The sequence below is a fragment of the Alligator mississippiensis genome, chromosome 1, assembly GCF_030867095.1.
Source record: "Alligator mississippiensis isolate rAllMis1 chromosome 1, rAllMis1, whole genome shotgun sequence".
In the NCBI taxonomy this organism is placed as follows: Eukaryota; Metazoa; Chordata; order Crocodylia; family Alligatoridae; genus Alligator; species Alligator mississippiensis.
This window is the reverse complement of record NC_081824.1, coordinates 344,196,005-344,221,365: the sequence shown is the minus strand read 5'-3', so window position 1 is coordinate 344,221,365 and position 25,361 is coordinate 344,196,005. Positions and strand designations below refer to the sequence as shown.

General features: G+C 41.1%; 1 protein-coding gene across 7 annotated transcripts; it reads right to left on the bottom strand.

Moving 5' to 3' along the window:
- Positions 1 to 10,399: 10,399 nt before the first annotated feature.
- NMS (neuromedin S) lies at positions 10,400 to 21,823 on the bottom strand. 7 transcript variants are annotated; one of them, XM_059720997.1, is made up of 10 exons: positions 21,639 to 21,807; positions 21,498 to 21,553; positions 19,684 to 19,731; positions 16,973 to 17,032; positions 16,846 to 16,872; positions 16,703 to 16,756; positions 14,097 to 14,129; positions 13,660 to 13,701; positions 12,420 to 12,470; positions 10,400 to 10,846 (listed from the first exon to the last, which is right to left on the bottom strand). In XM_059720997.1, exons 1-9 carry the CDS (start codon positions 21,715 to 21,717, stop codon positions 12,432 to 12,434), a joined length of 438 nt encoding a protein of 145 aa, XP_059576980.1. In that variant the 5' UTR covers positions 21,718 to 21,807; the 3' UTR covers positions 10,400 to 10,846; positions 12,420 to 12,431. The 7 variants fall into 7 exon arrangements, with proteins under 7 accessions (XP_059576980.1, XP_059576983.1, XP_059576981.1 ...); XM_059721000.1 differs by lacking the exon at positions 19,684 to 19,731 and having other exon boundaries at positions 21,639 to 21,823; XM_059720998.1 differs by lacking the exon at positions 16,846 to 16,872 and having other exon boundaries at positions 21,639 to 21,806.
- Between the last annotated feature and the right edge of the window lie 3,538 nt (positions 21,824 to 25,361).

Genomic DNA, 25,361 nt, shown 5'->3' with positions numbered 1-25,361 from the left:
TGTCCAACCTCCTCTTGAACATCTCAGGAGTCCACAACGTCTCTAGGCGTCTGTTCCACTGCCTTATTGTTCTAACAGTGAAGATGGTTTTCCTGATATTTGATCTAAACCTACATTGCTGTAACTTTCAGCCATTGGTCTTCATCTTCTTCTGCAGCTAGAGAGAAAAGGTGCTTTCCTTCTTTATGGTAGCTCTTCAGGTATTTGCAGACTGCTATCATTTCCCTTCTTAAGCACCTTTTCTGCAAGCTGAACATATCTATCTCCTTCAGTCTCTCGTCATATGACTTTCTTTCTAAGCCATCTTTATTGCCTGTTTTTGAACCCTCTCCAACTTCTCCATACCCTTTTTAAAATGTGGAGGCCAGAACTGGACACAGTGCTTCAGATGAGGCCTAGCCAGTGCTGAGTAGAGAGGCACTGTCGCCTCCCACATCTTGCTCCTGTTGATGCACCCCAAAACCGTATTCACCTTTTGTGCAGTTGCATCACACTGCAGACTCGTACTGAGTCTGGGATCTACCGAGATTCCCAAATCATTTTCTATAGAGCTGCCGTCCAGCCAGGTGTCACCTCATGTCACCAGGGGTACATCTACACATGACGCTAAATCTCCGTAGCAATGTGTTATGGCAACGTAGCATCTGTGGGTGTCTACATGTGACCAGCAGCTACTTCACCGTAGTGATGTGCTCTCCTGGTATAGTGTGCTGATATGGCGTAGTAGCTGCTTAAAAATAACTGTATGGGCTGTTACTGCACCATGATTTTGTAGTTCCAAAAGGTAGTACTAATCATGCGCAGTAACAACATCAACATACCAACACATGTAGATGCACCCCAGGTGACTCCCTTAAGCTCAAGACCTGTGTCTGGGTTGGTTTTATATGTGCTGCAGGAAGGGAAGAGGTAGGAGGTAAGTGGGGGTAGATTCACCTCAACTTCTGTAGTTCAGCAGAGCTTCTAGGGTTGGACTGGATTGTGGATGGGGAGGTTGATGTGTAGGGCTTATTTATAAAGGCCCAGTAGATGTAAGAGTGAGGACAGGTTTAACATTTGACTCTGACTATCATTTGTAGATACCTTAAGATACAATTTCTCTCCATTTAGACTAGAAGTTAAACCATACCCTCTTCCCTACCCCCACTGACATCTTCTGGTACCCTTTTTATAATGGGTTTAATTCCATTTATATTTAGAAATATAGCTTTTGTGTAATGAATCTGAAGAAGTAAAAATCCCCATGATCAAAGAGACTCAAGCCTGCATTTTGTTATATGTGCAGACACCAAAAAGATAAAGGCAGACATCAAGATCCTGACTTCAGAGAGTCCCTACTAGTTGTCCCAGTACTCCTCCTCCTCCTTCCCCCAAAATAAACCTATTTTGTTCTCTTCTCTCAGACAGCTGTACACATCTCTGTTTTAAAAAGTGCTTTTATCAAAGATTAGAATCTCATATAATTTTTTACACCAGAATGTGCTTTTGGTCTTCTTGCAAGTCCTTAACACTGCATGTTCCAAAACTGTGCAGCCCTGCATGAAGATTAAATATCTTTGTCAACATTTCTTTGGGACTATGTAGTTTAGAGAGGCAGCTTGACCATCTGGATCAAAGCATGAGAGTTCATGGTTTTATCTTAGTTGTGGTACTTCCTTGCTGTTTTGACCTTTGTCAAATCAGTGGTTTTTTTCTTGCTTTGGCTTCCCCCCAGCTGTCAGATTGTATTTTCCTCCTGAATTCATAGGGGGCATAAGACTGCCTTTTAAACAGTTGCTGTTTATTGAATGCTTTACAGTTATAAAGTGCTAGGAATAAGAAGGATTGTTATTTTTTTTCCCCTCATGGAAGTAGCTATTCCCAAGTAAAGGGAAGGAATGGAGCAGTTTTCTTCAAAAGAACAGAGGAAATGATGCTCTCTCCAGTTACTCACACTATCTGTACTGTGAGTGGCTTAGTGATGCTGTGAGTAGCATCTGCGGCAATATTTTTTCCAGCAGTATCATGATGGGGTTCCTTTATCACTGAGATCCAGTCCATCTATTAAAAACAAGCAAACTTAAAGTAAGCTATTAACCCCATGAACACTTATTATGCTAGTAGCCATTTGCAAAGTCAAAGACAGGAATGGGAATCAATCACAAGTTTTACATGCATTAAATCTCCGTGCACATGTACCCAGAACTCCTGCTGAAGGCTAGGACTACAGGATTGGGTCCTTTGTGTATGTGAATAGCATGTCCCTGGTACAAGATCATCCCATGTTCTACTGATTACAGCTGTCACCTGGGATGGCTGATGCCTAGCGCTCAGTCCCAGGTTTCTGGAATGCTTTTGTATTTTATATTAGAGTTGTTGGTCTCTAGCAGTGTTGTGGTAGTGTCCCCCATGCCTCCTCTTCATGATACCTTCAAAATATGTGAAGGTACACAAAATGGACATCATGGATGTTTTACCATTCCCAATACCATCACAGTTGTAAACCTCTTCTCTTCCATTTTCTTGCTATCTGATATTGACCAATGAGATCTGCTCCTTTGGTCCACACTGGCAAGGAACCTCCAACATAATAATCACTTTCTCAGGTCTCAGCCGCAGCTAAACTATAATGCCTTTCTTGCTGAGGTCTTAGTACAGCCCAGGTACTTAAGCACATACTAACACCCATCATCTTCAATGGGAATTAAGCATATGTTTGAAGCCATGATTCAACCAGGCACTTAGATCTCCTGCTGAAATGAGTTTTCATGCTTTCCTAAACAAGAATGGATTCAAATGTATTGCATGAGTAAGCATAAGCCTTTCCTGGTTAACTGCATAGCTGCAACTCTCATCCAGACTCTGATCATCTCCCACCTCTGTTACTGCAACTTCCTTCATTTTGGCCTTGACAAGCACAACCTTGGCCCATTGCTATCCATCCAGACTTGTTACAAAGATTGTTTTCCTAGCATCACTGGGACATCCACATGTATCTGTCTGTTACCTCCCTTTTCTTATAGTGCATCTTTTACTTTCATAACTTAGAGTACAGTGTTTTGAGCCTCACACTTCAAGGATGTGCACAGTTTGGAAAGAGTCTAGCACAGGGAAGCAAAAATAAGGGGCCTGAGAGGCAAGACTCATGTATAAAGGCTGAAAGAGGGTTATTTAGCCTGAAAAAGAGAAAATTGATGGGGGAGGGGGAGATTTAATAAGTCTTCAAATACCTGAAAGGCAATTATAGAGACGATGGAGATGGGCTTTTTTCTGTGGCTGTAGGGAACAGGACTAGGAGCAATAGCCTTGAGTTGCAGCAGGGGGAATTTAGGTTGGAGATGAGGAACTTTCTGACTATAAGGGTAGTAAAGCATTGGGACAGACTATGTAGAGAAATTGTGGACTCGCTGTCCTTGGGAATTTTCAAGAGTAGATTAGATGGACATTTGGCAGGGATGGTTTACTCAGGTAGGATCCTGCCTTGAGCAGGGACAAAACTTGATGGTTTTGTGAGGTCCCTTCCAGCCCTACTTTCCTATGGCCCTATCTGACCTACCTGTCAATGCTCGTTTCCTATAAGTATGTCAACCCCTGGCTCTGATCAACTTCTGAACTCCAGCACTCACTTGTTATATTCTAATACTAACACTGTGTGCTCTCATCCATGCTTTCCTAACAACAAAGAGGAGCTCCCCATAAGCAACCACAAGGGGCTTTATTATCTTCTTTCAAAATCCCTTTAAACCTCTCCTTTCCCTTGATGCCAGTTACAAATGTGGTTCTGAGATCATGTTGACCAAGTGTTTTGTTGTTTCCTTGTTCTCTTCCATCTGTCTGTATTTGCAAGCTTTTTGGGCAGGCATCTTCTTGCTCTGTGTTTGTCCAGTGTACAGTACAATGAAATCCTAGTTCGTGGCTATGGCTTCTCGGCATTACAAATCATGGCGGTAAAGTAGTAGTAAATCAAAAGGCTGGATTGATTGTCACAAAGTGGAATGTTAACATAAGAAATACTAGCTAATAAACTGAAAACAGCTCCCTTTCTCCAAATCTTAAGAAAAGAGAAACATCTAGTTTTTTGCATCAAGTCCGTTTCAGAGACACCCAAATCCAGGAGTCCTGGACATGCAGGAATGAGGGTCACAATAAGGCGCATCAAGTTACAAAGTAATTTTGCCCAGGATTGAGCCTCTACTATTGAAAATTTTTTCAGGCATGGCTGGGATAAGATTGCTCGTAGGAACTAGCAGAATGATTTTAATGTGCTGCACTGTTCCTTTAAACATCATGCAGTGACTTGATGAGGCTTAAATTTATTCTTTGCTGGCCAAGTGCACTGAGGATGGTACATATTGCTCTTGGAGAAATCAAGCACAGATCATTTATGTATCTGTTGGGGAAAAATTAAGCATCTGCTGTTCTTTACTGCTCCCACCCCTCCAACTCCAAATTTTATCTCCTTGTTTCATATTTTGCTTTCCCCTGCAGATTTCCTTGAGTTGCATAAGCATGACTCATTTACTAATTCATTGACCCCTAGTCTCCTAGCCTGAAGTGGTAAAATCTTTGTTTCACTCACTTAGAAATCTTAAGTTCAGAGAGCCATGTGGATGGGTCCACAAAGCTGCTATAAACCAGGAGTAAGTCCCCCAGCACCAATAGAGTTACACCAGTGTAAACCCATGTAAGATAAATGTTATGCCTGCTTCTTTCTGATAATATCTATGAGGTCCATTACTGTGATATCCAAAACAAGACTTTCCTCAGCTAAGCATAACTTGCCATCCAGAAGAATGTTCACAAATTTCTCCTTCCTTTATGATGTTTACAGAATGTCTTTGCAAAGAGATGAATAGCTTGCATGTCCTCACCTTAAACACTTGAACAGACTGTCTTGAGAGGGCTGTTGAATCTAAAATTAAAAAATTTTAAAGGCAGGTTAGTCAAACATTTATCAAGGATGAATTAGACTGGAACAACACTTCCTTAAGCAGGGGCTTGGACCAGATTACCGTGAGGTCCCTTTCAGCCTAGTTGTCTGTGATTCTATGATCTTAGCGATTGAAATGCTACTTCTGGAGTGAAGCTGCATGGCAGGAATGACTTCTACTTTTAAAATGATCTGGTTAGTGACCCCTGCTGAGTCTGGAAGATAAACTGAAAACACAGGGCTTTCCTCCCTTCTTCCCTCCCTTTCTGATGACTAAATTTGAAGTATATATTTTTTGACTGTCATGTTTGTTGTGCCTTGTTTGCCACAAAACACAGAATATCATGTGGGGATAGAACCAATGCTCTTTCTATAAAAATAGAAGCAGTGGTGCCCCTCTTTCTTAATGTTTTTAAAAATGTGGATACTAGTGTGCACCCAAGAAAACTTCAGGAGGAAGTTAATAAATCTGCTATCAAAGTAGGGATTAAAAAGTGTGCAGTAAATTAAGCAGTGAGGTGATAATGACATATTGGACACTTTCTCATTGAGTTAGTACTATCTGGCCTATGGACTTAATAAGCAGGGATTCTATGGGGGAAAAATTAGAATGATCATGTATTTAAAGTTGATCTCATAATGAATACTTTCAATGGAGGGAAATTAAAATTGGACAGGCAATCTTAATTCTGATGTTTTTATATTTTTAGAATGTATGACAATTCTTTTAACATAGGTTGTATCTGTGTGTGTCTCATTATAATAATGCCCTCTTACTTCATGTTTTACCACATTTGACAAAAGTGGGACACTTGGGATCAGCGCCTGTGATTTAGGAGCTGGGGGTTGACAGACATTTTTTTAGTGGGAGATCCTTAGCTCTCTGGAATATGCTGCTCTACCCTTGGTGCAATACAATTCCAATTTTTTTTTATCAATGACTATCCAACCACGAGCCGTGCCTCCTACCTCAAGGTATGTAGAAAAAACTTTTAAAGCTGTGTCTGTGTCCGAATCGCTGATTCTCTGGATCGGCATTGAATGTTCAGATTCGGATTCGGCCAAATCGAATCAGGGACAATGATCAGAATCAATTAATAGAATCATTGTCCCTGATTCGGGCTGAATCCATATCAAATAGGGTCCGCTTCGCACATCCCTAGAAGGAATCTCTGGCAAAATTCTACCAGGACTTTAACAACTTCCACTCCTTCATTTAACTGACTCTGGAATACTCTGCCCTGAAAATTCATTTTTTGAAAATCACTGTTGGCAATGGCTATATCACCACCATAATACTGGAAAGCAACTGACCACCATAGGTACCTCCACACCAGCAGCTATCATCATAAGCACACCACTAGATCCATTATTTACAAATTTCTACATTACAAGCATGTCTGTTTCTCATTAGCGTTAGTGCCAGCCCTTTCAGAGACCACAAGTACCTGCGTGGTACTGTAGAGGAACTAAATGCAATGATGCTTCTCCTGACTGTTGTAGAATTAATCTGATTCTTGCAGCAGAGGAATGATGGCAGCTCTGAAGTCAGTGGAAAAAACAGTAAGCAAAACTCTGCTTCATTTACAAGTGTCATGGAGATAAACAGGAATAAAGTAGACCTGAGAAGTATGGACTGTAATCCAGCAGAGTGCTTATGTACATGCTGGACAAGGACCAATCATAAAAAAAAAAATAAAAATCACCAGTGACTTATTTTTAAAGCTAAACTCTTATACTATTACTCATGTTGAATACCACTACTTCACTAGTGGCCTATTGATATCAGGGTGCATCTACGTGTTCATTAATGTGCGGTAATTACTGTGCATTTAGTTTAGTACTTGCTTAATGAAGTACTAAGTGTGCAGTAAATACAGTTACTGTGCAGTAGCGCCAACACATGGTTTTTTAATGACACTTACTGTGCAGTAACTTAATACTACTGCACAGTAGCATATTAGCATAGTTTTTGCCTGGCACATTACTGTGCAGTGTTATTAGGCTACTGTGCGTTAAGCGTTTCGTGTAGACGTGCCCTCAGTGGCATACTCCTGGAGTAAGATACTATTTATTGTACTCAGGGTGTCCTGCTCTGGCCCTCGTTTTATAATAACTCATATCCCAGACCCTGAATTTGGTCCAATTTCAGACAAATCCTCAAACTGTCAATGTTTTCTCAAAAGCATTGGGCATTAACCAACTTCATTCACATTTATTCTTTGCTTTTACTGAGCTTCTCAAAGAAATTTTTGAACACTAATTAATTAAGCCTCACAATACTCCTGGAGACAGGTATGGAGTCTCCTCTTACAAATAGATAAACATAGGTAGAAATAAATATACACAGGTCCCTTTCAGTAAAACACCTGCTTAAAGCTAAGTACAATCAGCATGATCCTCAGTTCAGCATATAAGCAAATGTTAGTCCTCTTCCTATCAACAGAAGTAAAGCACATGAGTATTTTGTAAGCGCATGCTTAATTTCTTTGCTGAATTGCAGGTCACAGATAGTTAGAGGGACAGAAATAGACCACAGGCGGTCCAAAGTGCTGTGCACTAACTGACAGGCTATCTTATTCCTCTACAGTTTGGGGAGGAATTTTTTTGCCATTAGTTGGCCTACAGGCTTCCATATGCATAAACTCTTCCATACCCCCTGCTAAGGATATCAGTGAGGTTCTGGCCACCTATGGTCATGTTGGCATATGACTTCCTCATGAGCAAACCTAGGAAAAATTGCAGTGCACACCTCCACCGAGTGTTCTCTTATTGTTATTGCTGGAAAGCATGTTTATCTTGATGTGACACTTCACTCCTGGTAAAATGTTTGGATAGTATAATTGTATCCAACATATTGTTCTGACAATCAAGATGAGATACCACTTGGTCATAGACCCTCTTATACCATTATAAATGCTATAGGATCTCCCAAAGTGAGATCCATGGGTAACTTATGGCCAGTGAATTATTTGCATGCAGCCTGGAAAGAAACTTTTTCAATGGCATAGGTCCTTGACAGATTCAACTGATTGAGGCTGTAGTAATTGTCTGTTCATTAGTAAATGAAACCTTTGTAACAGCCTTGTATTTACCTTAATTTTAACCTTGCATATGTAAGGCATATTCTGTTAAATCTATTCATGGAAGTATTGCATCATAGATTCATTTTGTTATATGGCCCCCAGCATGATGTCATGATCACTATACAGGCATCCCGCATCTTACGCGGTGGTTACGTTCTAAAGGCGAAAATCACGTATAATGAAATTGCACGTTACCAACGGTGCCAACGGTGACTGCCTCTGCCTCCAAAACCTCCTGCTGCCGCCATGGAGCTGCGCTTAGAGCTGTGCGGCCGGCGGCAGCGGCGCAGCTCGGGGTGGTGGTGGGGATGGCTGCGTGCCGCCCGGCCACCACCACGCCTGGCAGCTGGCCACACAGCGCCGGGCACGGCTCCATGACGGCAGCAGGAGGTTTTGGAGGCAGAGGCAGTCACTGCTGGCAGCATGGTGGTGGCCGGGCCTCAAGGTAAGCGGCAGTGCCGCGTGCAGACTCAAGCCCCGCCCCCCCACGTATAGTTGAATTCACGCAAGTTAAATGCGCATAAGATGCGGGATGCCTGTACAGCCTTCCATGAACAAAATTTGGGAACTCCTAACCCTAATTTTGACTCTCAGTTTTCTTAAGTCATAAACAAAGAAACAGAGATTGTTTCTCCACCTTTGATGTTTGCCTATTTCCCACTGACCATATCTTATCTGTTGGGGAAAAAGGATATTTCCAATAGCATCCATTAGAAACCTGTACATATAGCAGTTAACATTGCCCACAATTTTTTCCAAACTGGATAGTTAATTTAGAAATTAGTTTAGATTATTATTTCAACTATATATTATTGGGTACTTGTCAACAGTTTAATCTAACACATTTAGATTTTTAAAGCCAGAAAGAGCCACTAGATTGTCTAGTCCAGATGTTCTCAAACTGTGGTCTGTGGACCACCACTGGTCCGCGAGCTCCATTCAGGTGGTCCGCAGAAAGGTTGTGGAACAATCAAGAATATCTGTACTTGTAAGGTAAGACTACTGATATTAAAATATGAGTTGTGTGCTTTGATTTGTAGAACAAAAAAAAAAGTTTAAGTGGTCTGCCCAGACCCCTAGCAATTTTCAAGTGGTCTGCAAAAAGAGAAGTTTGAGAACCCCTGGTCTAGTCTGATATTGTATGTCTCATAGGCCAGAAACTTTATTCATTCACTCCTATATATTTTACATAATTATTTGTGGTTCCATAGTACCTTCTAAAAGTTTATTTGTTTGGCTTAAGCATATCTTCCAGAAAGGCATCCAGACATATGAACATTACAAGAAATAGAGAATTCGCTATATCCATTGGTAATTTATTTCCCCTATATCTTAGTGTTCAACTGTGACTGGCTGCTGGACAGACCTAACCATGTGAGGTCAATGAATGCTGCATGTACTCAGAATTTGGCTCTTTATTTGTTCTTTAATTTAAAAAGTGTGGACAAGACAGATTAGATCTCACATTTGTGTAATTTGTTTGGGCAGGCAAATGGGGTGTGTAAATAGCAACTGTTATTGGTCATTGATACTAAGAATAGATTATTTGAACCCAGTAGTTACTGTGGTCAGCATTTTGTTCTCTTTTGAAGATTATTTATTCAGGAATATGCTTATGATGCAATATATGTTAATATATTCCCCTTTGCTTTTTGGGACAGAGCATGTATTCCCTGAAATCCTAAAGAAAAGTTACTGTGTATTCCTAGAAAGGGAATGCTTATCATTAATCTATTAAAGAAGCCATTGTAAATAGAAAATAGATTATGGGTGCATCTACACGTCGCTATGGTGATGTTGTTACTGCGCTATGATTTAGTACTTCCAAAAGGAAATACTAAATCATGGAGCAGTAAGAGCCCGTACTATGCCGTACGTGTCCCAGGGAAGTGGTCCTCGCCCCTACCTTGGGCAAATTCAAGAGGAGGTTGGATGATCACCTATCTGGGGTCTTGTGAACCCAGCATTCATTCCTGCCTGTGGCAGGGGGTCAGGCTAGATGATCTGTTCAGGTCCCTCCTGACCCTAGCTGCTATGAAACTACGAAACGTGCAATGCACGGTTATTTTTAGAAGCTACTTTGCTGTAGCAGTGTGCTATACCAGGGGAGTCTGTTGCTATGGTGAAGTAGCTGCCGCATCACGGTTCTTGCCCACGGACACTACATTGCTGTAGTGCATTGCTATGGCGCCATAGTGTTACATGTAGATGTGCCCTATGAGAAGTATCTGAAGGTGGCTTTCTACCAAATCATCATAATTGTCCTGATTTCTTCTTTTCAGATGATTGGAGCCAAAGAAAACAAACAGCGAAACAACATCATTGCTAAGCGCAAGTACCACTGAGTGATGTGTATACAGGTGTGTACCACAGCACAAGGAAAAAATACAAAGGAGTAGAAAAGTGATTAACAATTGCAAATTTATTTGATGGAACAGTATACTCTAGACAAGTGAGTCACTTACAATAGACAAGGGGCTATATCCTGTTCTACCTATTAGGTGCCTAAGTGGTTTTAGGCACCTAAGTACAATCCTATTCCATCCTATTTTGTCCTTGAAAAACTATTAACGTAATGTAGGGTTTCTTTTTCTTCCTTGCTGCTTTTTGTTATTTATTAGTGTGCTAGCTAAGATGATGCCATAATTTAAAAGTAGATGTATTAACGGTTTTTCAAAAGCTCAAGCAGGGTGGAATAGGATCACATTTAGGTGTCTTAGTGAATTTATCACTTAATAAGTGGAATAGGTTTCAGCCCAAATAGTCCAAGAGGAGGTTTATTTTCCTTGTATAAATCAAGTCTGATTATGGACTGAGCAGTCGCCCCGTTAACTTCATGCTCCATGGAAATCTGAAAGAAATTAGCTCACGTTAACATTATAGTCTGTGTTCTGCTCTTGAGCTGTAATGTTAAAAGAAATTCAGTTATGTTATGTGGACCACCAAACTATAAATGAACTGGCACAAACTTCTAGCCATTCAAATAATAATGGAAACAAATCTGAAAGATTAGGATAAATATCCTAAGTGTAGTATGCTGATCCGAACCAGCGAAGTCAGCACTCGTATACAAATCCTTCTTCCCTACATAATTCTCTCTTTCATAACCATGATCTACCTCAATTTCATAGGCTTCCTTCTCAAGTGTTGCGGTGCAGAGTGTTTACCTTATACCCCATTCACTTAACCCCTTTCAAGATGCACCGTTCGGTGGAAGGAGGCCAATGTATTTTATAAATTATATTTCAGTCCTAGCACTTAGCTTGGATTACAAAAAGGCCTGGTTGGCTCTATGCACAGGGTGAATTTCACCCAGAATATTTAAATTATGCTCATAAGTTGACTATAGTTAAACCTTGTTTAGGTGCAGTCCATTCCCCTTGTTTCTATTGTTCAGTTGGTCAGTTTTTGTTTTTAAGTTCAGCTTGCAAACTATTATAAAAATGAATAGTCCTGGGACAGATTTTAGGAACATTAGGAACCCACAGATGAAGGGTTCACATACAAACAGGAGCGGTCTTGCTTTTATTCAGCACTTTATTATGCACCACACTGTATGAATCAGGTTCTCTTTTGCACGAGTCTCTTTTCCTCCTTAAAAAGGTTAACAGTGAAGACCCATTTTTGTCTCCACAACCATCACTAGACACAGAGTAAATTATTCTGATATTGCAAGGAGAAAAGGAACAATGTCTGCATTTAGAAAAATATGGGGGAGATGTCACAGATACATGCCTTCAAGATGAATATCTACTATGTTTTTCACTAGTACCATGCAATTATCATTATTATGCTGTATATACTCCAACACTGAGTCGGTCATGCAAAGCTATTTTAAAACCTCTGTTGTCATCTACACATCCACACCTATTGTTTATTACTATAGTTCATCTAACATTAGGTTCTAATCCTGATGTCAAAGGAATGCAGAGATCCACACCAGCTCATTCTAATATGTTTGAGTGGCTTTAGATTGTAAATATATTAAAGTAATATTTTGTTGTATTGGTGTTTAATTAGTAATTTGTTCTTCCTTGAAGAAATCTATTGAGTGCCAGATTACATGAGGTAGAAAATGAAGTTACATAGGTGAAGCACCTAACATGCTTTTTGGGTTCTGTGCAAATATTTCCAAGTGTGGAATAGGAAAACAAAAGGATTTTTTTTTTATACATTGCTAACCTTTCTTTAAAGACCACGACAACTCATTCATGATGAACCCTTTAAAAAAAACAGATCCAACCTCATTGGTTGTCTATATCCACAATGTGGACTGCAAGCTGGATCCCTGTAAGCTGCCCAGTAGTTGTGTAGAGCAACTGGCAATGCCCAGGCCTAGGTTTGTAACAAGACATAAATAAGTCCTCCTGTCTCAAAAACTTTTATATTTGTTGATTACATTGATTAAACATTTTAAACATCACCTTCTGGATGGCCTACATTCCACCATCTTCAATAGTTCTTCCATTTCGAGGCTGAAAATATAATATTTAAATAATCATACTGAAGTACAGATGTCAGACAAAACGCATTGAAATGTGTCTCTCCTAGTACATTTAGGATGATTGAGAAATCTTACAATTTTGTCTCAAATGGATGTGTTGAGTGAAGATGGCGTTTTTAAATAGTGTGGATGAGGTGCTTTGCCTCAGTCTTGGATATGTTTGCTGAGCTTCTGCACCTAGAGCTAAAAGCCTGGCTGACTGAATTCTCATTCAGCATCTTGGCCCTAGTTTAACCAGATAAACAGGCATATGCCTAGCTCTAAGCATATGGGTAGTTTAATTGAAATTACTCGGGATGCTGGTATATTTTTAAAACACGTGTTTAAATACCCTGCTGAATCAGGCCCCCTTTTTAACTAAACTTCCTTGTCGTGTTGATGGAGGCTTGTGAAAACCAGTTTTCCCATTTCTACATAACACTGCATTAATTCAGTCTAGGTAACAATAGCATCAGCAATATATTCACTTTGGACAAAGAAGCAACAGTCCAATGAGAAAGAAATGAGCTAGAGATTATTTTCATCATTTCCAATTTTGCTTCTGGTATTTCATTCTCTTGTGCATTATACTATCACCCACTGGGCATGCTGTCTGAACTGTTCGAATGGTGTTCTTATATTTGTCTAATTAATTATTAGTGCTACCACTTTAAACAGAGTTGAGGGTGGAAACCTCTAGGTAGAACAGCTCTGGGAGCACCATTTGGAAAATCAGCCAATGTACCAGAATGTCCATTACTGCCCAGAATCTCACTGTTCTTTCTGGTTCTTTGGTCTAATCACAAGGATGTATGAGGGTATGGACATATATACCATTTGGAATCATTTTTAAAAGGGAAAGCTTTCAAAAGGGCAGCAGCTGGCACCACTAATTGTTATGTGTGGACAAGCCAGAAATTATACTAATATAGCAAAACCACTTCAACTTTCATAAAACTTTGATAAATCTGTATGCCTGGCTTGTTCACATGTAACAGCTACTGCCCTTTTGAAACAGCTCCGTATGTACATGTGTCCGTACCCTGAACTTTCTAAGAGATGACTGCGTGGCTATAGAATTAGGGCCACAAGAATTTCTAATGAAAATAGCTCTATATTCTTTCATACAGACAGTACCGAACTGAATAAGAGACAGGAAAAGAAAGTGAAAAATAAGTTACCCTGAAAAGAAAAAAGGGTCGTCCCATGGTACCAGGACTATCCTGTAAAATAAAACACAGACCATTAACACAATATTGGAAACGATAGTTTCATGGATATACTGATAAGTCTCAGCATCATTTTGTCAATGCATCAGTAATTCAGGAACCTTTTCAACAGCATGCAAATAGCCACATGCCAATAGTCTTTGATGCCCATTCTGCTGAAGTACTGATTAAATATTAATACCCAGACGGCATTGTCAAGAACTATCCACTTTGTGTGATGTAAATATATTTAGTTCTGGTATTTTAATATGGTGCTGCAAGGGTTTAGAAAAAGTGAAGGTAGCTTTAGAAGTGATAGATAATATTCTAGAAGCAAAGTGAGTTACTTTAGTAGAACTATAGTCTTGACCATTTAAAAAATCCCCCACTTGTTTCTTATGTTAGCGTACCTTCTTTGTAAACTCTGCAGTAGCAATTTGTTCCTGCAAGGTGACAGTACATATTAGTTTTAATGAATCCTTCCATTCATGAGGTTTATTTTGATTTCTCATAATAATCCTCCAGTGCTGATGTATCAGGTTGCTCCAATTCATTTTATTGGAAGAGAGAGTATTAAGCACAAATACAGATAGGAATTGTACTAGCAAATCAAAGTTGATGCATTTAAGTATTGCTAACAACTGTTATGCAAACTGCATGCTGCTTTCACTTTGATTCAAAATTACACCATCATGCTCTTGAGGACAATGCAGTACTCGAATTGAGGAAAACATTGGGAACACCATTCACCCAGTTGCAAAGCAATGATTTGTTAAAACATGGCTACTCCCCACCTTTCATATTTCCATCAGTTTTTAATCTGGTCATAGCTGCTGCACCTGATTTCTGCTCATGCTGCACTTGTTCTTTAGGAGATTATTCATTTTGGGCTGAATTCTGCATCACCCAAGTCACTGGAAGTTGCACCACTGACTTCAGGGGGAGCAAGAAAAATCCCTGTTAGTCAGGGCCTGAATCTGCAATCTGTCGGGGGCAGGAGGACTGATCAGATTGCGAAACTGGGGCTGGAATGGGAAGAGCCAGTGCATTCTCATCAGCAGAGGTGAATGGAAGCAGCAACTACACCGTTGAATGGGTGCAGTTATCATGGGGAGGTTTTAAAGATGGGTAAGTAAAATGTAGATGAGAGTAAGGATCAGAAAGTGGGAGAAGAGAGGACATGGCACAGGGAAAAGACAGAAAGAGAAAGAGTAAAGGAGAGGAACTGACATTTATATAAAACCTGAGGAGAAGGAAAGACAATTAGAGCACAGGGCATAAGGCAAAGGGATTTCCCCTTGTTAACTGTTCTCAATTCGAGTATTAAGACAATGATTTATAATCGACATGCACTGTTGGTGCCATACAATACTATGGAAGAAACAAGTGCATACTGGATCAAGGAATCTTTTTGTTCTTCCCTCTGAGAGCTTTGGAGCAAGGCGCATTAAAGGATGCAGAAGGGAAGACTACAATAAAAAAATATTGTGAACACTAGGTTTGTAATAAAATGATCACTGAACATGAAACATTCAAACACTCTGGCTCAGTGGTCTAGCTAGCCTAGGGCTCCCAAGAGCTCAACTAATATTTTTTTATATATGTGAAATTATTCTGGAGAGGAACCAAGGCAAAATATGAGCATTTTAGCAGCTCTTTGTCATTTTATTAGGTGGAATTTTTAAAGGAGTCTGTTGCAGTTATGGAACTAAGTTCAGCTGATCCTCAGTGAAGTTTGAGTGTATAACTCCATTAAGATCCTTTGAATATGCCAGCTGTAAGATATATGCAAAACAGTTCTACTTAGGTCTTTAAGAAATATTCCACAACTCAGGTGGAATTTTAGCCCTGTGACTTCAGTGAGAGTGGTTCATTGCCTTTAGTGGGGTCTGGATTTTATCCCTTTCATTAAAACACACTCTTAATGTTTTAAGCTAATTTTGATCTAAATTAGATTAAGCCCCCCAAAAAATAAAGTCCTAGGACTATGTAAGGATATCCAGCTCCACCTGAAATCAAAAGGATGTGTGCCAGTTTCTACTATAGCTAAATTTAGCGTATTGTGTCCATGGTGTTGAGAAAAAAATCCTAAGCTTTCGGGTGAGCTGAAGAAAGGGATATTCATATCATAAATAGGTGTGTACAAGGCTTGTTCCACCTTTGGACCTAATCTTGTATCCTAACCATTTTTAAAGCATCCAATACAGTCCTGAAATACTAGAGACCCTGATACAAACTGCTACATGAAAAAATACTATATTAAATTATCTTTCAACCTGGAACAGTGATTATGATTACCTAGCATGAACCACCATTGACTTCTGCAGGACAATAGTTTTACCAGCGCTATCCAGATGATTTTGGAAGGCTTCTAATGAGAGATCTGCAGGTTATGCTAATGTCACTTTAAATATATTTACTAGATAAGCAGAACCCAAGGGTTGTTTTTTTTCCTTCTTTCTTATTTTCAATAGAAAACAGTGTAAGCATTATGCTTTTTAGTAATTAAATAATAGTATCAAAATTATGATAAGATCAAGAAATTGGCAAGCAATCAAGAAATTGGCAAGAAGATGGCTAGGGGATCTCATCAGAGCACTCCCTGTAATTAAAGACATTACTCATGATCTGAGACATATTGTCCAAAACAGACTTCATGGTAACATCTTGCCCTTTTCTAGCCAAAGTCAATCATATATAAACAAGGTCCAAACGATTCTGGGACTTCTGTAGGTAGGTTTCTTGAATAACAAGAATTATACAGTTATATCAGGTGAGAAGTAGCTCTAAGCCTACTACTGACATTGTTTGCCGATAGTATGCATTAAGGGAAGTCACAATGTCATAGCCATGAACCTTAAGCAGAAACAGCCCCACTAAAAATCAGTGGAGCAGTTCATAAGTGTTTATTTTGGTCATGGAAATAATGTATCTTGCTGTTCCACAGCCTAGTGAGTATCTTGTTAACACATTTAAGTCTGCTACACAAAAGTGATGATGATGTTAAAATACTAACCCCATTTTTAAGTGGATATGCTGAATCTTGAGCTCTTGAGTAGTGAAATAAAAACTGCATAAAAAGAGCAATTTTAGTAAATAGCTTTACAGAATCCAAGAGTGAATGTTATATACAAATTACTACCATGAAGCAATACTTACTCTTTTATATATTTCCTTGCTATTTTCCTAGTAAAGATAATGATGATGATACAGTGTTTAACTCTATTTGGCTGGAGAGAAGTGTTGAGAAATTTTTTTCAAGTAAAAAAAAATCATTAGATCTTACCTCAGCTATCTGCATGCTATTAAATATGGAGTTACAAAGATCCATAATAGAACTGGAGATCTAAAAGACAAATAATATTTTAACACACATTGATATTTGTGGCTGGGTGGATTTGACTTAAATAAAATAGATTAAAATCATGATTTAAATCAGTAGTCAGGAAGCCTCAATTTAATCATTGTTTTCTACAAAAAGTGCATTCTTGTTGTTTGATATAACCTTTGCTCAAGGCTACAGAAATAGGCTTCAGGATAGCCAGCATACGTTCCACATTTCTCTTTAGCTCAATGTTGAGAACTTTGGCTATGACAATTCCATCTATTTTGTCATGATTTTGTTCACAAATTGACATCAGATTAAGTTCTCAATATATCATTCAAAACAGTCAACTACTGAGTTCCTTTGCATACCTTGTGGGAGAGTTAGTTTGGTTCCTCCTGCTTTCTTCAGAGCAGCTGCTGCAAGGTGGTTATTACGGAAGTATTTTGCAATTTCAACAAGATTCTGCTCAAAATGTTTCTTTTGTTTCTACTGCCTCTTCCTCCTTGCATTTATCTCCAGACTCTTCCTTCTTGCCCAGATCTACACCACCCCCAACAATCCTTTATTCATTTAATTTCTTGAAATGTTGCACTTTTAGAGAGAGGTAAGGACTTGACTCTGTGTACACATAATTTGCAGAGAGACAATAGGGCTGATGCATACTCAGTCTCAGGTCTGTTATCTCTCATCTCCATATACTTCTGTTAACAAGGATATCTCGAGACACAAATCCACAGTTTGAGAACTGAAACTAACCATCACAGAGATGCTTAATGGGATCTTCTAGACTAAGCACTAAGTCCCATTGGGTAGAGTGGTTTTATTTAATCTTTATTAATTTATAGAGAAGCCTCTGGGAACCCCATAAGATTGGGCCCCTAATATATTCCATGGCCTGTTGTGACCCATTTATAGAACTTTTCTAAAACAGTTACATGAATATATTGTCTCAAATAGTATATAATTAGAAGTTATAATCCCTATTCCATGATGATATCTTTGAGCTTTGACATATCTTAAATTAAAACTATTTTATATAGGTTTATTTTTGTAAAAAGATTAACAAAAAATCAAAAAATACAATTAAATTAAAAAATCTGATTTTTTAAATTTAAAAAATGTGTTGATTTTTATCCATCCTGATTCATGGTATGTTTTTGCATATGACTGTAGAGGCAACACCTGATTTGTCTTTCATTTTAATAAATGATTCTCTTGAAGCCCATAGCATTACAACTAAGGTCAGACAGTGGGACTATGAATACTGGAGCTGTTGTCAGATACAACTAATGTATTTTATCAGGTGAAAGGTGATAGAATGTTGTTAATATTATCAACCAAGCCACAGACTGCCCACAAAACAAGCAGAATTATATAGGAGATATTTAAAATGGAAAGAGGCTTAAAGAGCCATTGACAAGAAGAATTCAATCTATACTCCATTTCATCTATTATTGCTCTTCCATGTTGTCAGAGGTTGTTCACAGTGGTGCAGACCTAAGCTCCACTGAAGTGGATGGGAGTCATTTAATTAATCTCAAGTTATTTTGAATTGGGCTCCCCCCGGTGCCCTGTTTATACTATACCTGATAAGGAACAATTTACTTGTAGAACAAGTTAGAAAACCTCTAGCTCAGTCATGATCAGAGACAACAACTATTTTGGAGTCCAACATGAAATCTGTTGAAGCCAGTAGAAAAATTTGCAATGACTTCAATGGTAAAGATTCAATAAAGCAACACAGCAAAGATGAAAATGAAAACCTGACACCATGTGAAGTCAACAGGAGTTATGATGTTGACAGGGCTTGGATTTGTATGTATTATGCCCACTAAATAAGAAACATGGCAATCTCCAGTGGAAGTGTTGGTGGGGGTGGCCTTTTCTCCACTGCACTGCACCTGGACAACAGATTCTAGTATGCATTTTCCAGTAAGGACCCCAAGGTGAAGAATTCAGTACAAACGGCTGGACTTTCATTATACCAGCTGCTCTGATAAGTAGAGATTTTTCTTCCTTTGTCAGGAAAAGAAATCTCAGGAGTTTGATTTCACATTGAATTTAAGGGGAGCTACACATCTGAATCAAGTTGTTCACCTTCTTTGTTGCCTGCAGGCTCTGGACCAGATGAACCATTTAGAGAGGAGAAAGCAGTTTTACTGAACAATGCAGGCAGCCCAGGGAAAAGGCCCTGGCAGTAGGTTGCTTAACAGATCTATTGTTATCAGTATAGCAACACTGAGAATAGGAGGATGAAGTTATATAGGCAAGGAAAATAGAACAGAAGGCAGCAGAAGCATTGAGCAACACCTCAGAGGAGACTTAAAGAGGCATTTATACTCTCACAGAATCATAGAAAATTAGGACTGGAAGGGGCATCCAGGGGTCATCTTGTGTAACACCCTGTTCATGGGAGGATCATTCCTACCCACACTATCCCATACAAGTTATTGACTAATCTGTTCCTCAAAACTACACAATCCACCCTGTCAGACAACTCTAAGGCATATTGTCCAAAGACCCCAAAGCACTTTAACCTGCCACAGATAAAGCAGAGGGGAGGAGGGTGGGGAAGCTATCTGTACCCCACCACTGCCAGGACTGTTAAAATGCATAATGTATAAAGTACATAAAAGAATGTGGGCCAACGTATTAGAAAGCCCATTTACCTGGGGTTGATTGAGCTCTGTCCATTGACTGAAACACAGTGCCAGTTGCTTAAAAATAAACAAAATAAGTTAGCATGTGCTTATGCGTTTGCCATTGTGTTTCACGTGGAGATGTTTCTCCCAGTCCAGCGGTTCTCAAGCAGGGTGCCCCAGCCCCACGGGGTGCCACGAGACGATAGAATTATAGAATATGAGGGTTGGAAGGGACCTCAGGAGATTATCTGGCATAGGCGACTGGTAGGGGGTGCATGGTGGTGCACATGCCCCCCCTAATTGGGCCGGTGCCCCCCCGATGGCCAACACTGATGCTGTTGGTAGGGCTTGTGCCCCCCCTGACAGGGTCACTGCTGTCAGCAGCTTCTGCGGGTGCCCCCCAGATTCAGGAGGCACCAGTCATTCATGTTATCTGGTTCAACCTCCTGCTCAAAGCAGGACCATGCCCAGAATCTCATCCACACCAAGACTTTGGCTATTCAGGTCTTAAAAACCTCTAAGGACAGATATTACATAACCTCTCTGGGTAGCCTGTTCCAGTGCTTTGCTGTTCTCCTAATAAATCCTAATTAGCAATCTTAATGCCATTAGACTGACTGCTCTGGCCCTTCCCAGGAGAAGCAATCTCACAAGTTGAATTTCACATTAAAGTCAAGGGGGCTGTACCTCTGAATCAAATTGTTCCCCTTCTCACCTTGCCTTCAGGCTCTGGACCAGACGAACCCTTCAGAGGACAGGGGAAAGGGGCATGCAACAGTAGGATGGCTGGAGGTGCCAGCCCCTAATGCACAAGTCCCCAGGGAAAACTCAAGAGACTTCCCTAGGATAATCCACAGTGCTCAAATGATTTTGCCTGGAGCTCAGTGCAACAGGAGACGGGCTCTAGTGTTTTTGTCTATAGTCAAAAAAGGAGTGGAAGCCCAGAGCTGACATTTCCAAACAAGGCTCTAAGCAGGCAGGTCTACAGATGCACAGACCTTATTTATAGATAGATTGATCTAGATCTACCCATATAAACTATATATATGTGGACAGATCTAGATCTATCCTTATAGACTAAATATATGTGGAGAGATCTAGATCCATCCATATAAACTTTATATATATGGATGGATCTAGATCTATCCATATAGACTTTAGATAGATAGATAGATAGATAGATAGATAGATAGATAGATAGATAGATAGATAGATATGTTGCTCATCCTTTGGAAATGAAGATGACTGCATCCAGTGGGGGAGAAGAGAGAAAGGAAGTGGGAAAGAAAAAGGGAGGGAGAAAAGAGGGAGAAAGAGAGGAAAAAGGAGAAAAAAAGAGAGAGGAAAGAGAGAAAAGGGGGATGGAGGCTAAGTCTTGTGGGTACGCAGGTGATTTATAAGCCCAATCTTTGCCCTGAACAATCTTCAGATATATCTATATAGACCTTAGATAGATAGATAGATCTAGATCTATCCATCCATATAGACCTTATATATAGAGATATATCTAGATCTATCCATATAGACTATATATAAAGCTATCTACATAGAACTTCTAGATATATAGAGATCTATCTAGACCTTATATATAGAATTTATACATGTCTATATAGATGTAGATCTATATAGATCTACCTATTTATTAAAATATCTATAGACCATTTATATCCATATAAAAATATACAGACCTATCTGTCCTTCTAGACTTTTGATCTATAGACCTATCTATGCACCTGTCTCCAGCCCCTTTCTAGGCATGGCTAGAGACACAGACACGGCTATAAGGGAGCGGAGATGTAGTTAGCAGGGAGCCGGGCGGGCCAGGCACGGCTCCTTCCTACCTGGCTGTCAGGCAGGTCCGAGGCGTGGCGGTGGCGGGCGCCAGGCTGCGGCAAGCCTGCGAGAGAGAGCAGAAGCGCTGAGCGCGGGGCGCGGGGAGGGGGAGGGGGCGGGGCGGGGCGGGGCGAGGCGGCGGCGCTTACCTGAGGCGCGCGGCGCGGCGCACAGGCAGCAGGCGGCGAGGAGCCAGCGCAGCGCGGGCGGGCGGCGGGGCGGGGGCATGTCCCAGCCGGGTCAGAGAGTTGGGCAGCGGACGCGTGTGCCGGGCCGGCGCCGGGCAAGGCATCTTTATGTGCCACGGGGCGGGGGCAGCGCCGAGCCCACCCTCTGCCCGGCGGGAGGGACACCACGACCCTGCCTGCTCCAGGTCCCTGACCCCGCCTCTTGAACCGACGAAGGGAGGGAGTCTCTTACATGAGGCTGAGGGAACTGGGCTTATTGGACACATCTATCCCTGCCCATTATGCCCAGGTGTGCTTGGGCAGGTGCAGATGTGCATTTCCGTCTTGAAATGCACTTTTAATATACATTTAAAGATGCATATCGCTTAGCCTATTTTAATGCACTGAAAAAAAGCATGCTATTTAGTTAATGCACATTAAAATAGGCTAATGCACATTATGTTGATTCGTCCTTGGCAAGCGAAGATGACCACATTGGGGTGGGGGGAGAGAGAAAGGAAGCAGGAAAGAAAAGGGGAGGGAGAAAAGGAAAGAGAGGAAAAAAGGAGAAAGAAGAGAGAGGAAAAAGTGAAGGGTGGGGTAGAGGCTAGGGTCACCGGGTACACAGGTGATTTATAAGCCCAATCTTTGCACTCAACAATCTGCTGCAGCAGGGGCAGGAGAGCAACGAGGACTGGACACGACAGGTCCTCATTTTCCTGGCCACGTGCTTCCTCACTGCTTCTGCCGTGCGCCGCTGCTCAAAGGCCAGTGCTTTGCTCTGGATCAGTGACCTCCAGGATGGATGGTAAAGAGCAAAGTGAACATTAAGCATCACTTAAAAACCATGCTCTTTAGTGACTGTGCATTAAGCCAGGCTAATGCACATTTTCCTAGTACCTCACCATGGAGGGGATTTATACACATACTTTTTCTCACTGTGACATGCTGGGGATGTGTGTCGCACACAAGCTGACATGCACCACACTTCGTCACTTGCAGTTGTATAAAGTGGTGAATTCACGTCACTGAGGAGAAAATGGCAGCAGTGAGCTTTTGAACTGAAACACCTTTGATGTGTTTTAGCTCAAAAGTGCATGGCTGCCATTTTCTGTGCACTGGTGCCCATTTCAGCATTTATACAAGTATGTGCATGGCAGCGCCTAGCACTTTTCAAAGCACCTGGCTCTGCAGCATATGCACGTGTAAAAATGCCCAGAGATACTAGAATTAATCCACGTTAACTGAAGTGCATTAATGCATGTGTAGATGTGGCCATTTAGTCTGGAGAAGAGAAGCCTGAGGCAGGATTTGAGAGTAACTTTCAAGTACCTGAAGGGGGTTCCAGAGAGGATGGAGCTAGACTGTTCACAGCGGTGGCAGATGAGAGAACAAGGAGCAATGGTTTCAAGTTACAGTAAGAGAAGCTTAGGTTGGATATGAGGAAAAACTCTTTACTACAGTGCTTCACTACCAAGAGGCCCCAGCGGGGAGGCAGTGCAGCCCGCCTCAGACCCCGCAGCAGTGGCAGTGGCAGTGGCAGCACAGCCTGGTGCAGCCTGCCCTGGCCCCCGTGGCGGCGGCGGTGGCCCCCACAGCAGCAGTGGCGGCACATCCCGGCCCACCCTGGCCCTGGCCCCGGCCCCCTGCGGCGGTGCAGCCAGCCCCGGCCCCTGCGGCAGTGGTGGCACAGCTCGCCCCAGCCCTGGCCCCCCGCAGGGAAAAAAAGTCCGCCGATAGCCTGCACCACTGCATAGCCCGCACCCATCCATTTTTTTCTTGTAAAATTGCGTATACCCCGCGGGATATATGCGCGAAAATACGGTAATCAAGTCTGCTCCACATTCTAATTACAGCACTCATTGCTGCGGTGTCACATACACAGGGGCTTAATACACATGCTGCTGTGGAGTTTTAATTAGAGCTGCTCTCTGGGAACTGTTCTGAAATGCCCTCCCTTCCACCCCTGTGCACATGTATAGGCACCCTTTGCTGCTATAGTCTTTTAAGAGCATGGAAATAAGTATGTGGAATTGCCACGTGTAAAATACTTCAGGTTAGTCACTGCTCTGTAGGAATTAATGAAGTCACTAGAGATTCATTTCTGGAAACCATTTCAGGTTCCTAGCTTGTCCATGACAGGGCTATTGGATGAGACATCCTAAGTGAAAAGAAAAGAAAAGAAAAGAAACATGAAACAAAAAAGAAGCATCTGAGAAAGTCAGGGGGTTTTAAAAATAGAAAACTCTCTTTTACACTAGGACTTACTTGTGTTTGGAAAAATATTTCTGATTGTGACAGCCTGGAGGATTATATCTACCCTGTTCATTTGGAAGGAGAGTAACATTCAGATCAGATCCTGTTTTTTTTGTCTCCTGTGGTAAGTTTAGCATAGAAATCTTTGGTTGAAATAAGAACCCCTTGTATAGCATTTCTAAAGTATGTATATGATGGCATGTCCCCAAGTTATAGAAAAGACTTGATCTGTTCAAATGGAACAGGCAATTTTTTATCCTCCTCTGATCCAATATGTAAGTTCTACCTGGGAGTGTTCTGACAGGTTTATTCTATTTTAGCTTTTGGGGCACAGGGATGCTTTACAGTGAGGTCTGAAGATGACAAAGATAAATGTCTCCTGATCACCGTTGAGAGAATGTTTGAGCCTGCTGTTGCTAATACTATTTCTTGGGTTACCTTAAACTGACAGGTGGCCTGAATTATCCATGATGTGATAGAAGAGTGCAACTGCCATGTTAGGTAATAGAATAAAAAGCTAGCCAGAGAGAAGATATGCTTGACTGAAGAGGAAGCCTGCTCCTCAAAGAATTTCCCTTTTCCAATCTTCCTGGTCCGTTTGAGCCATCTGTTCTTTAATTGGCTCCACCATGAATCAAGATAATTGGAAGGCCACACTGTCTATGCAGAATGCACAGAAGAGCTGCATATCATTGAGATGCTACTGGCACTGCAGACCATGTTGTCTCCCTATGTCCCTCAATGGTTGTACATAGACACTAAACAAATATGATGACAGGATTTTCCTTGTGGGACTCCACATGTCAGAACAGACAGAAAGGAGCAGCATCTGCCTTCTCTTAGAAGAACGGAAAAAAAGAGATTAGCATGATTTTGTCAGTTTAAAAAGATAAAGCAGCAATATATTGCACTTGAGGATGCAAAGCAAATGACCAACTCCCCCCTGCCAAACCCCCGAATCAATGGTGACCTAACTCCAGTTATCTTCCTGCCTAGACTGGGGGGGGGGGGGGGGGGGGGCAGTCTAGGAATTAGACCCGATGATCTGTGAGGTCCCTTCCAGCCCTTAGCAATCTATGAATCTACAAATGGTGGACTGAGAAGCCTCAGCATAGTTTATTCACCTCTGTATTCATTGTTTTAAGATTAGATAAAGAATAAGGAGAAAATTTGGTTGAGACAGATGCAAAAGTGAAAGTTGTTTCCTTTTTGTTAATGTGCCCTCCATTTTTGCTGCACCATAATTATCGTAGTGCATTGGCAATGTGTAGGGGGTGCACGCGGGTGCACATGCACCCTCTGAGATCAGCTGTGCACTCCTTGGAAGTGCCAGCCATGAAACCGGAAGTGCTGGCAGAAGTGCACTTCCGGTTTCACTGCTAGCTTGGTGGTTGGCCTCTGGGGGACATCCTGCCTCTACCCCAGTCAGTGATCAGCTTCTGGGGGACT

Coding starts and splice junctions, on each gene's coding strand:
- NMS (XM_059720997.1), bottom strand. CDS start 21,717: ATGCCCCCGCCCCGCCGCCCGCCCGCGCTGCGCTGGCTCCTCGCCGCC. Junction 21,554..21,638: donor CGCCGCGCCGCGCGCCTCAG/GTAAGCGCCGCC, acceptor TCTCTCTCGCAG/GCTTGCCGCAGCCTGGCGCC. Junction 14,130..16,702: donor CATATCCACTTAAAAATGGG/GTTAGTATTTTA, acceptor GTCACCTTGCAG/GAACAAATTGCTACTGCAGA.